Below are 13,352 nucleotides of genomic sequence, written 5' to 3'. Positions count from 1 at the left end.
TAAAAAGAGACACGAGTGGAAATAAATAAATAAAAGTGCGAAAACAGATTTCTGTTTGGCAAGTTCTAGCCAGATTGCCTCACCTCCCAGCTGCAGGACGCTGGGTCGCTGAAGAAGTTGTCGATCATGTCCAGCTCGTCTTTCTCCACCACAACAAAGCCCTGCTCTCGCGCTTCTTTCCCGTACACGTCAGGAGACCACTGGACAAAAAAGGAGTACAGATCGTCCACCCTGAAACAAACACATTTCACATTTCAACCAATCATCCACATGAAGAGTATATCTTTCTATACTTTAATCTAGCCATTTGTGTGTTGATGCAAATCTGACCTCTCCTGTGGAACAGCAAACCAGTACTCCGGCTGTGTCTCCCGGCCCTTGAGTAAAGGGGTGGGACTGGAAGTCATGGCGAAGGACTTTCTCATTGGCTTCCCAACTTTGAAACACAGGAACATGGGTGGGTTTTTGCTTTTCTCCTCTGATGATAAAAGCATGTCTGTCCAGAGAAAAAGGAAAAGGTTAAAAATTCCTAACCATGCATCTTTGTTGAACTTTTCACAATCCACGAGATTGTCAGCTGCAACTTATTCATCCTATGGTACCTGCATACAGTACTCATAGATTAATTTATACCTTTGATTGGAATCTGCATCCTCTTCAGCAGCCAGGACCTGGTCTCTGATTCCTGGGTTTTCTTTTGACTCTCCTCTGTACTCACTTCATCGCCCTCTGCTGGTCTGTCTGGGTTTTGCCTCTCCAGACCTCCCTGAACATCTGAAGCCTCCTGAAGACTCGGCCTCCTGAGTGTTTTATCATCTACACTATTTAGCAGCTCTTCCAGTCCTTGAGAGTTTACATCTTTGGTTCCAGTTCCTTGCTGAGTCATGGGTTTATCCTGCACACTACCCTGTTTCTCTGTCTCTAAAGCAGATTGGACCGACTCTCCATCCTCAATGGAGCTATTCTGAGCAACACCTTCATCCTCTTCGTCATCCAGCCTCCCTTTAGCTCGACCGAGGACAGAATAGTATCGGGAATCTTTCCGACTTCCACAGCTTGGTCCTACAAGTTCATAATTGTCTCTGCAGAGTGTTGTTGAGGAGTTCCCCTCCATCTCCTCAGTGCTCCCGTTGACAGTAGGCTCTAGTTCCGTAAATCCTTCATCTGACGGAGATTTTTCAGTCTGCTCACCCTCTGTGCTCACTGGGAATAGGGAATATGTTAATGCACCACTTTGAAAATAAATCTATCTGAAGCAACCAAGAAAATTCCAACCTTTAAATTAACATATTCATCCATATAATGACTCTTTTTACATAAAAAAAAAGAAGCACGGAATGTTTAAAAACGGTATATCTTACTTTATCACTGTAGCACTTTAAAAATGGAAATTTCTTTTTGTATACACTCCGTGTGTATGACAATAAAGTCTGTCGAAGTCTAAAACAAAAAATATACACTCACTGGCCACTTTATTAGGTACACCTGTCCAACTGCTCGTTAACACTTAATTTCTAAGCAGTTCTGTGGGCGGAAATGCCTTGTTGATGCCAGAGGAGAATGGCCAGATTGGTTCGAGCTGATAGAAGGGCAACAGTGACTCAAATAACCACCCGTTACAACCAAGGTGGGCAGAAGAGCATCTCTGAACGCACAGTACGTCGAACTTTGAGGCAGATGGGCTACAGCAGCAGAAGACCACACCGAGTGCCACTCCTTTCAGCTAAGAACAGGAAACTGAGGCTACAATTTGCACAAGCTCATCGAAATTGGACGATAGAAGATTGGAAAAACGTTGCCTGGTCTGATGAGTCTTGATTTCTGCTGCGACATTCGGATGGTAGGGTCAGAATTTGGCGTCTACAACATGAAAGCATGGATCCATCCTGCCTTGTATCAACGGTTCAGGCTGGTGGTGGTGGTGTCATGGTGTGGGGAATATTTTCTTGGCACTCTTTGGGCCCCTTGGTACCAATTGAGCATCGTTGCAACGCCACAGCCTACCTGAGTATTGTTGCTGACCATGTCCATCCCTTTATGACCACAATGTACCCAACTTCTGATGGCTACTTTCAGCAGGATAATGCGCCATGTCATAAAGCTGGAATCATCTCAGACTGGTTTCTTGAACATGACAATGAGTTCACTGTACTCAAATGGCCTCCACAGTCACCAGATCTCAATCCAATAGAGCATCTTTGGGATGTGGTGGAACGGGTGCAGCCGACAAATCTGCGGCAACTGTGTGATGCCATCATGTCAATATGGACCAAACTCCCTGAGGAATGCTTCCAGCACCTTGTTGAATCTATGCCACGAAGAATTGAGGCAGTTCTGAAGGCAAAGGGGGATCCAACTCGTTACTAGCATGGGGTACCTAATAAAGTGGCCGGTGAGTGTATATTTAGCCCTTTCAGCCTCAATTTAGTCTGCCTAAAAAAAGGGCCAGATGTTGGAAGACACTTAAACGCTACCTGTACTATGCTATTTGGTCAGATTTGATGAGAAATATTAAAATTCAAAAAGTCTTTATAAGTTAAAAGAAAAATGAGGTGTTGATGTTAGAATCCTTTTTTTAAAACCACACTGAATAATGTTCTGAAGTTAGTGGTAGATTTGTGAGATATTTTCAATAGCACTTAAATAATCAAACCTCTAAAAATGTTATAAAATCGTAAAAATAAACAATACGTAGTTGTAACAGGAATAAAATAAAAGGGTGTTATGAATAAGAAACAAGGATATCATGAAAGCTTAGGCATTGATTAAGCTGGTTTACTACTTGCTAAGTAGAGAATTGGAAATTTAAAAACCTGAATAAAAGAGATGCTTCACTCAGCTCCCCAAAACTTCTATTATTAGTAAGGAGGCTACTATACAAAATATTTTAAAAGTCAAAATTATATAAAACAAATGGTAAAAAGGCTTGTTGAAAACTGAATCAGAAACACTAACAAAATTTCTACTGATCAGAAAAAGGTTGCAAGTTGAAATCCACTAATTTTGGAAGGTTTAGACTAAAGATGTCTGAAACCTGAAAACCTAAATAATGTTCAGCTAACTGCTTTAATTTGTTTACAATTTTACTTTATTATTTATGTCTTTGTTTTAAAAATGTTTTAAGATAAGTAAAATTGTTCATTAAACAATGCTTAGAAATAGCTTCAGGGGTTTAGTATCAAATTAGTTTAAAGGGGGTATAGAATGCAAAACCGATATGGTTTTAAAAGGACATGTTTTGAAAACAAAGCGGCGCGTGTATGACGTCATCCGCGCATGCGCACTGGAGTCGTAACAGGAAGCCCCAGCTATAGGTGTCTACGCTCTACCCCTTCTATTCATTCGGCTAACTAAACTGAATCGTTCAATTCCATTTCGAGAGTGAGATTGTCTGTGGTAGTAGCATTAGACATCTTCCAGGCATGTGAGTAAACCTTGCAGCAGTTCAGCAGACAGGAAGAATGAACGGTAGCCGGCACACATGGATGACGTCATGCACACGGCGTCTTGTTTTTAAAAGAATATAAAAAAATATAACCGTGGACGTCTGGGGGACAGTGATTCGCCTACATGTTATGAATGATGGCGTACCATAAAGAATAAATTAGAACAGTTCAGTTTGTGCCTTCAAGTCGTTGCCCATAGGAAGACGTTACCTGGATATTACAAAACCGAATATCTTCAGAACAGCTCCAACTGACACAAGACTTATGGGTGAGTAGAACATGATGTAATAACGTAAAATCAAGGGCCAAATGTAAAAAAAAAAACGGCGTTCCCCTTTAACAGAAATGAAATATCAAAAACTGGTCTTTTTTAGTTACCATATCTTCTGGAATATAAGCTGCTACTTTTTTACCGATGCGGTTTATGCAGAGGTTCTGTGGATCGCCGGAAACGAAAAGTTGGAAACAAAAGAAGAAAGTGCTGATTTTAATTTAGCGCAAGCACATGCAAGCAGCAGGCACCACAGAGAAAAAATGTCCAGAATTCACACATTTTCACATTTATTTGCAGCATTAAACCAATGAAGAGATTTTGTGCTACTCCTGCAGAGCTGCAATAAAGAGCTGTTGAAGCCCCATCTTTCATTAGAAGCTCTTACTGCCACAAGTCAACAAGCTAACAGGAGCTAGTATTCATCTTCACTAATCTAGGGGTGATATTTGGAGCTCCCCCTACAGGTTTGGTTTAGGGACAGTGAGTGCGGCTTATAGTCTGGAAAATATAGTTATTGGAGGAAAAAGTACTGGAAGAATTGGGGAAAAAAAAGTATTAAATAATATCATCTGGAAAATAATTGAAAAAAAATATATATCGGACAACATCTTACCAGTTTCTGAAAGTGTAGATTCAATATCATCAAAAACTATGGGTTGTTTTGGAGCCAGGGCTTCATACCGACTGAAGGGGTTCAGCTCCTGTTCGGATGGCAGCTGCTCCCACTCACCAGGCCTGTAGACAGGACAGAGATCCTGGGGTAGGTCTCTGCGAGGATAAGGGACACCACACAGACCGGAACAAGGATGGTAGGAGAGGAAAACAAAAGTGTGGGGGGAAAAATAAAAAAACATGACCAACTCAAATAAAAAAATTGCATTCAACTCAAAATAATGTTAAATGAAAAGGTAAAATGGAGAGGATGAAAGCTTTGAAAGAGACAGAGCTGAAGGCAAGAGACAGCTGAACTGGACTGAGGACAAAAAGGAGGAGGAGGAGTAAAGGGGAAGGCCTGGAAGGGTGGCTGGAACAAGGCGTTTGCTCTTACGAAGGCAAAGCGTCTTTGAGCTTCATGCGCGACACATCATCATACAGCGCCACGGATACCACCTCCTCCATGGGGCAGATGAGGCCGTACTCCTCACAGCCATTCTCGATCACCAAGGGGTCAGACTTGTGGGGGTCGAACATGATGTTGTTTGGGGTCACAATTAACACTCCTCCAACCACACCCTGAAAAAGGAAAGCACTCATTTATGCCACAGCAGTCCCAACTTTATCTAGGAAATAAACTATTCCATTTATTTGGAGAAATTGGAGATGTCTCTGAAAGGAGGTCGTTAAAGGGTTGGTCTGGCTGAACATGCGAGGTGTGTTGTTCCCCTGTAAGTGGATTGTTTTTAACTTTTTAGGAATGACTATGACCTAAATGAATGAGAATCTTCACCAGCAAACCTTCCAAGCTTTCTCACCATGCCGTCCGTGAAGTACTTGCAGCTCATCTTGATGAACTTAACCGTTGCTGGACTCTCATCCTCAGAATTTGGTGAGAACTCCCGACGGATGGATTTTGCTGACCGGCAGCTTGGAGTGCAATCCTGGAACGCGTTAAGCAACAAATCTTATTACAGTGCACAGCATGGCCATTTAATAAAGAACTGCTTAGGTTCATGTAAAGAAAAGGGAAAATTATTAGATGATTCATGCTATAACTACAAATTCAGGCATTAAAACGGGTTCATTTAAACCTGAAATAAGATTTCATACTGTGCCATATGATTAGGAGTTTAAGATTGCTGTAATTTACACAACAATTTTGACTCACATGTTTGTCAGAAACACCGTTAGTGAAGGAGGCCTCAGTGAGCGTTGGAGACTTTGGGTCAGTTTCCGTTTGGCTTACATCAGGGACGAACAGTTTCTGAAAGTGTCAGAAAGCCAGCAAACAGTCTGCTGATCTGTAACCATGATGCGAAATCAGACGGTTTGAATGGCTTGCGCCCTCTCACCTGGCCGGGGTAGACGCTGCGGGCGAAGAGCTTGTTCAGCTGGACCAGCTTGTTTGGGGTGATGTTGAATTTCAGTGCGATGCTGTTGAGGGAGTCATGAGCTCCCACCTGCAACCACAGAGCAGCTTCTCTGTGAAACCTGGCTTCTCTTAGAAATGCACACATACTAAAATGGCAGAGAATTTCAGGAGACGTCTGCTGCATCTTGTTTAAAGGTTGAAGTGAATGTTAGGTTACTCACAATGAACTCCACTGTCCCTGGGGGCTTCTTCTTCTCCTTTTTTGCCTGATTATTACTTTTACAGCCATCACCTAAAAGGTAAAGGACAATACTTTTGAAAAGTCTTAAATTATTTACAATATCTTGAAAATTTATACATTTTTGTCTTATTATAAACAGAAAAGAGAAAGTATTTTATTGGGAAATGTGCCTATACATAATAGCATGCGGTAGCTGTAGGCTGAAAAGTAAAGGTAAGACATGAGGAAGACGGAAATGTGAAAGATAGTCTGATTCCAGATGATCGACCCTTGACTGATTTAACTCTTAAGTAAGCTGTTAAAAGGTATAATGGAGGATTTTCACTAATTATTGAAAAGACCCTAGCCTCGTGAGACCATCCTGATTTCACTCGCAGATCAGTCTGGAGACTCTCCGTTAAAGAAAATTTGGAGCCGTTCACCAAACGAACGTCCAATCAGCGTTGGCTTTGAGGCGGATTGAGGTGTGACGCAATGAGAAGCGCGACAGTTCAGTCTAAAGAACATGGCGGCTTCAGCCGATGAAACTAGCGTTAGCGTGGCTATCGAGCAAGTTTTATCGGAACTACACAGTATTTCTCAGTATTTCAAAACACTGCTCTGGAGGCTTTTCTCAGAGGAAAAGATGTTCTTGCTTTTCCCCAGACTGGTTTCGGCAAGAGTTTGATCTATCAATTGGCTCCTCTTCATCGTCGCTCTGTTACGTCATATACTTCGTTGATCTGTCACCAACATAGGCCAATCAGCCAACCAGTATTTTCGCCCCTTCCCAAAATTACTTCAACGGAAGGTTTCCAGATGGATATGCAGAGCAAATCCATCTGGCGGAGTCAGGTCAAAAAGACCCACCCTCTCCACTTAAAAAAAGGATGGATAACCCTGTACCTGCTGCCGAGAGCAAACGTCTATTAAACGCATGCACGAGCATGCACGAGCCCATTTCACCTTGTGCACGCTCTTTTTAAAAGTTGCTGTTTGCATCGCTCCATTAAGGTTACCTTAAAAAAAAAAACAAAAAAACTCAGCAACGGTAAGTGAAAATGGGGACGAGCACGTAGGACGTCCTTATGTAAACATTACACAATTTGATTGACAATAAAGAGGACCACTTATTTTTATGATCCACCTGAAAAAAGAAAACCTTCCACTTTACCTTTAAGTAAATAAAAAAACAAAACATTTCTAGCATCTCAGAGTATGTTAAAGGTAAATCAGACTAGAATCTTACAGAACATTTCTTGTGTTCTTGAGTCAGTACCAGTTGTTCATTCCTTATTGTTATTCAGCACAGGCTGCAGCAGTTATTGTAAAACACATAGTCAGAGTCTATGTGCAGACAAGCTCCACAGTCAGCATTTTCTTCTTTCCAGGGCACAGGCACTGTTGGTGAACTCACTAAAACACAGCGGATGACTAAGCATTCGACTGCTAGAACTCCAGCTGTACCTGCCTGTTAGTGAACACAGTCACTCCTCTGACTTCTTCACTTCTTTAACAGTCTGTAGGTGTAGCTGATACTACACACTGGAACAGAACCATATAAATACAGCCTGGAGCTCTTTTAATAAAAGCTAGAATTCCTGCATGAGCCACAGCATGTCCACCATGATGAACTATGAAGAGAAGAAAAGCTCCAGGGGGAAGTTTAAATACACACATCAATGGCAAAATATAAGATGCATCCTTTATAGGAGACTTAAAAGTATTGAGGCATAAATCTCCTCTTATATGAATAAAAAATATAAAGCAAGTTGGACCAAACACTTAGGTACCTGTTGCAGTTCTAGCAATCTATATTTACTGGTCTTTAAAGGGGTTTAAAAATCCTCTCTAATTGTCTCTGCAGATACAGTAAAGTGCATGGTCAGACAAGAAAGATGCATCAAAAAGATGCTTATTCGGACAAGTCGAACTTTAAAAACTTTATTAGCTGAGGTGGCTTAATGCCATCAGTGCTACTGCTGCATTGTTTAACACTGCCTGTTCAAGGTGATACTTTAGAAAGTTGATGTGTTAAAACTCATTTTTATCATGTTTGGGATATTTACCAGCCATGTAAAAATCTAAGTAGAAACAGAATATGTGGAGTGTTAAGAGTTAAATTCAGGATTTAATTAAAAACTAGAAAAGCACCTTGAGTGTGCAGACCTCTGCCAAACAGCAGATTTTGACTTATACCTATAGCAAAATCTATGCCTTCTCTGGGTTGGGGAGGATGTACTGCCTGGAGTTTAAGTATCTTGGGGTCTTGTTCACAAATGAGGGGAAGATGGATAGGCGGATTGGTGTGGCGTCTTCTGTGAAGCGGGCCCTGTACCGGTCTGTTGTGGTGAAGAGAGAGCTGAGCCAAAATGCAAAGCTCTCGACTTTACGCTCGATCTACATTCCTACTCTCATCTATGGCCATTACTGTAGCGTGTCTGGGCTCTCCCTTAGAGATAGGGTGAGGAGCTCAGTCATCTAGGGAGGACTCAGAGTAGAGCCGCTGCTCCTCCGCATCGAGTGGAACCAATTGAGATGGCTCGGGCATCTGATTAGGATGCCTCCTGGACGTCTCCCTGGTGAGGTGTTCCAGGCACATCCAACTGGAGGAGGCCCAGGGGGAGACCCAGGACTATGTTTCACGGCTGGCCTGGGTGCGCTTTGGGAGGCTGGGGAGAGGGACGTCTGGGCCTCCCCACTGAAGCTGCTTCTTTCGCGACCCGACCCCGGATAAGCAGAAGAAGACGGATGGATAGACCTATAGCAAAAAGTCGCACAAGATCTGGAGCCTCACCAAATGTAAATTAATTGTTTCTTGGCATGAGGCAAACCTCTCGTAAAAAAATGTCCATAAAATCCGTTCATAAGATTTCAATAGATTCTATTTCTTGATTTTGTCTTCTTGATTCTGTTCAGGAAAAGCTTTGCCTTCGTAAGAGCGAACACCTTGTTCCAGCCACCCTTTCGGGCCTTCCCCTTTACTCCTCCTCCTCCTTTTTGTCCTCAGTCCGGTTCAGCTGTCTCCTGCCTTGATTATGTTCAGGAAAATACCGGTCGTTTTGAGTCTTATCCTAAAGCTGTCGATAGTCATTGCTGCCACCCTCTAGTTTAGTGGGGAACTGCTTGTTCCACCGAATATCCCCATCTCACAATGTTAGAGATCTTTAAAAACCAACCCTGCATCTACATTATGATCTGGATAATCACAAAAATATAAAGGATTATTCCCTGACATGAGAGACATCTCTAATAAAAATGTCATTAAAATCCATCCATGATTTTTTTAAGTAATCCTGTACGGACGGACGGACGATGGTGATGGTAAAAAGATAAAGTTGTTGCATTGAGGCTTCTTGGACATGGTGGGATTTTCATCACCAACTACAAAACATAACAGGAACAAGATTATGCAACTTCCTGGTAAAACTGCTGAGGTCGCCTGAATACAAACTATCCCCTACCTCCCGGGGATTCTGCATCAGTCAAACGGACAGGCAAATGGATAGTTTCTAACAAAAGAGGAATCTGTCAGTTATAAGGAATAAAAAAAAAAGAAGTAAGCTCAGCAGAAAAAGAAGCCTGCAAATGAATTATACTGCATGTGACAATCAATGCAGTTAAAAAAAATTTAATAAAATAAAAAAGGAAATGCATACAAGCATTTACTTCTGTTCAAACTTGGTATATGAGATCTTCATAAAAATAAAAGTGCGATTTAAACTATTATTACTTTTTACAGGTGTTTAAAGAAGAATAGCTCTCTTTGCATGACTTACCCAGACCTGTAGGAGGTTTAGCTGCTTCTGTCTGTTGATCAGTCTTCTTGTTGGGGTCAGGTTCACAAGAGATCACTGCTGGCCTCTGCTCATGCTGGCCTTTTTCTGATTGACCCGGCTTGAGCTGCTTTCGCCTTTTCAGCCTGATGGGATAGAAAGAACAAGCTTCCTTAGAAGAAGAAAACAGGTATTCTGTTGTGTTCTATAATGGCAAAAATGTGGCTTTTTTCTTTTTTTTTTACTGTTATTACTAATAAAGTGTATTAGTAATACACAGACAGAGATGTGTTTTTGCTGTGTCAGCCTTTTCTTCCACTCAAACGTCTCTTACTCCCTGTTTAATCATTAATAAGAGAGCAAATGATGGGGCTCCATTAAAGAACGTCTGCATCAGCAAAACCTCAAGTTTGTTCTTGTCCGTTGTTACAGTTATTCTCCAATGATGAAAGGTGAAAATATTTTAGTTTGGCCTAAGGATAAATTCAATACTGGTGAAATACAACCTATATTTTTACTCATATCTGACTTTCTAAATGGTCCAATTTCAATATTTTCATCTTAATAGAAATATGTATTTTTTAAAAGCCAGTTTTAAGCCACTTTTATATGCGGTACCACTACTTGGTGGGGTGATGGACTTCTAATCTAAAGGTCGTCTCATCTTTTAAAATCAGACCCACACCAGTAGCATTATTTTAAATATGGTGTTTGATTAGGGATAGACAGGGAAGCACTCAGATATAAATGGCGTAAAAAGCGTTAGGGTAGACTCTGCACACAGCCCTGAGGAGTACCAGATCTGAGGGATTTATTTTCCCACTCTGACCACATGTGGGTGGTCTGTGCAAGACAGATCATGGACTTTGGATACCAGCTCTCTACACTAAAATGTGATGGTAGCAGGATCATGTTGCGGAATATTTTCTTAATTAGGGAAAGGGAATGTGATGCTTGTTGATGGATACCTGGATGGATCTAAACCCACTGAGCAATACAGGATAAAAAACGTACTAACGGGTGTAAAGAGTTTAGAATGAGATAGAGTTTCCCTTTAATGCAAGAGAATGACAGTGAACATTTAGTTATGGTTTCAGGGTATGGTTTTGATACAAATATATCATCTTGTGCTTGCATGTCCTAGTTAAAGGAATAGTACACCCAAAACATGATTAGCCTTCATTTTCTACTCACCCCCATGCTGAACAAAACTCTGGAGTACTTTTTTGATATCTCAAATGCATCTGGAGATCTGGGAGGCTTCTTGCTGTCTGCTGACATTCAAATAATGGAGGTCTATGGTGACCGAGACAGAAAGGTCCTTAAAAGTCCACAAAAACGTGTCAATATTCCTCCATACTGCTCGTCCAATGTAATCCAAGTGTCCTGAGTGGGTAGCATCCAAAATTTACTCGAAACGAAGTCATTTAGAACGTTTTAGAGCCTAAACAGTAGTGTATAGGATTTCCTAATAGCGCCCCCATGCGCGCTCACGATTCTACGGAAGCCGGCAGACCAAACCGGAAGAAAGTGCGCATTCAGCGTCTGGTCTGCCGATAATGCAAGCGTAGAAGAAGAAATGTGCTGTTTACCTGTGCAAAGAAAGAAACAACAAAAGAAAAATGTCTGAGGACTTCAGTGTTGAGGAAGAGCATGAGTTCTTTGCCGAGCTGAATGCGCTGGTTTGGTCTGCCGGCTTCCGTAGAATCGTGAGCGCGCATGGGGGCGCTATTAGGAAATCCTATACACTACTGTTTAGGCTCTAAAACGTTCTAAATGACTTCGTTTCGAGTAAATTATGGACGCTACCCACTCAGGACACTTGGATTACATTGGACGAGCAGTATGGAGGAATATTGACACGTTTTTGTGGACTTTTATGGACCTTTCTGCCTCAGGCGCCATAGACCTCCATTATTTGAATGTCAGCAGACAGCAAGAAGCCTCCCAGATCTCCAGATGCATTTGAGATATCAAAAAAGTACTCCAGAGTTTTGTTCAGCATGGGGGTGAGTAGAAAATGAAGGCTAATCATGTTTTGGGTGTACTATTCCTTTAAGCCCAAACCTGAATCAAATAAAAAACCAGGAGGAGGCCGGTGCTCAGACATGCTAATTATGCAAAAGAAAGAAAGAGTTCAGTACGCAGATGTGCAAGGGTAGTAGAGACTGACTACAAAAGATTTGGAGCTGGGTTTATGGGAGCATAATAAAAGCACAGTAGGAAACTTTTGGATTGCATTCTTTTTCTTCCACTTCAAAACTATGTTCCCCTTTGTATTGGTCTATCACATAACATCCCATTAAAATATTTTAAAGCTTATAGATTTAATGTAACCAATATTGAAAAATATTGTTTTCAAATCATGTTTGAAAAGGCATTGTATGCTATAAGAATATATCTAAAGAAAATGTAAGAAAACTTCTTGCTAAAAATTAAATACTATCGGAATTCAGGTTTTCCTGCAGAGCTCCACATAATAAGCTAATCACAGACCATCGCAATAACAAACTTAAGTATGGAAATGCTTAAATGGGAATGATGAGATTGGGTCGATAAGGCTGCAGACAGACAGAGCTAAGGGCTCTTCTGCTGTAGTCTTAGACACATCATGAATCTGCATAAACTCTCAGCAGCAGCATCTGTTTCACTTAGGGCCATTTCTCAAACCCTCAGATCAAAGGATCCCTTTCATTTCTCCATATACTACTCAGCTCTCCTTACCCATAACATTCTGATTGTAAACAGTACATCTGTGCTCCTTTGAGGCATTGCTCTAGAAACCTGGTAGAAACTGAATTTTAAGGCTTTGAGATTAAGCAAACCCTTGAAAAAGTAATCTATTTTTTGATTGGTCACCATGTTAAAATCATATATTTTTAAGTTTTCTTTCAAATTCTTGTCCTTCAAAGCCTTAAAAAAAATCAGAACCCATCCATTTGAAAAAAGAGAAAGTGCAATACCTCCAAGAGCCACTAGGTGCAGACTACTAATCAGAATCATAGTCATTTTGTAATCTCTAAAATTAATATTTCTATATCAGAAAAAAAATAATGGCAGAAAGAAACTGAAATTTGCCAAGTGGGGTTTATATACAATAAAGATTAAAAACCAACCTGTAATCAACTTAAAACCCATTTCAGGCAGTTCATAAATTTATATTAGGATGACTAAGCCTTTTATCTTTTTTTTTACATGATTACAATCCCCGACCATCAATTAGCTTAATATCTACTGTAGGACGTTGACATTAGTTTATTGCAGTAGGACTTTAACAGTCAACTTTAGGGCAGCAATGACCTGAGGGTGATTCCTTCTCAGCCATAATAAACATGTAGGACCTCTATAATACTGAGATTTAGGTAAACAATTGAACTCGTTATGTCACTGCTTATTAGACCAGCTTTTATTAGCTTAACAAATTAATCTAAAAAAAAAAAGAAATCAATGAGCAATTGGTAGATTATTGGTTCGATTTTCCACCTGAAAAGACACTCAACCCTATGTTGACTATTAAACTGTATGTTCTTGTTGAGATCAGATTAATATGAACACTGGTGTCAATTTTTAAATGTAATAAGTCAATTTACAACTGAAATAATAATTA

General features: G+C 40.7%; 1 protein-coding gene across 6 annotated transcripts in view; it reads right to left on the bottom strand.

Moving 5' to 3' along the window:
* The window catches only part of LOC119785108 (nuclear receptor coactivator 7), a 33,383-nt gene that overhangs the window by 4,207 nt on the left and 15,824 nt on the right, over positions 1–13,352 (bottom strand). For 5 of the 6 annotated variants that reach the window (XM_038287528.1, XM_038287529.1, XM_038287526.1 and 2 more), the window contains exons 3-12: positions 9,749–9,891; positions 5,971–6,041; positions 5,730–5,837; positions 5,546–5,641; positions 5,193–5,318; positions 4,769–4,953; positions 4,334–4,488; positions 634–1,203; positions 331–496; positions 84–231 (exon numbers count right to left, since the gene is read on the bottom strand). In XM_038287528.1, coding sequence (XP_038143456.1) covers positions 84–231; positions 331–496; positions 634–1,203; positions 4,334–4,488; positions 4,769–4,953; positions 5,193–5,318; positions 5,546–5,641; positions 5,730–5,837; positions 5,971–6,041; positions 9,749–9,891 — 1,768 coding nt within the window. The remainder of the gene's footprint in view (positions 1–83; positions 232–330; positions 497–633; positions 1,204–4,333; positions 4,489–4,768; positions 4,954–5,192; positions 5,319–5,545; positions 5,642–5,729; positions 5,838–5,970; positions 6,042–9,748; positions 9,892–13,352) is intronic. The other variant, XM_038287530.1, reaches the window with a different exon arrangement.

The sequence above is a fragment of the Cyprinodon tularosa genome, unplaced genomic scaffold, assembly GCF_016077235.1.
Source record: "Cyprinodon tularosa strain WSP-4 unplaced genomic scaffold, ASM1607723v1 ctg24, whole genome shotgun sequence".
Lineage (NCBI taxonomy): Eukaryota > Metazoa > Chordata > Actinopteri > Cyprinodontiformes > Cyprinodontidae > Cyprinodon > Cyprinodon tularosa.
Note: the sequence above shows the minus strand (reverse complement) of the source record. Positions and strands in the feature narration are given on the sequence as shown.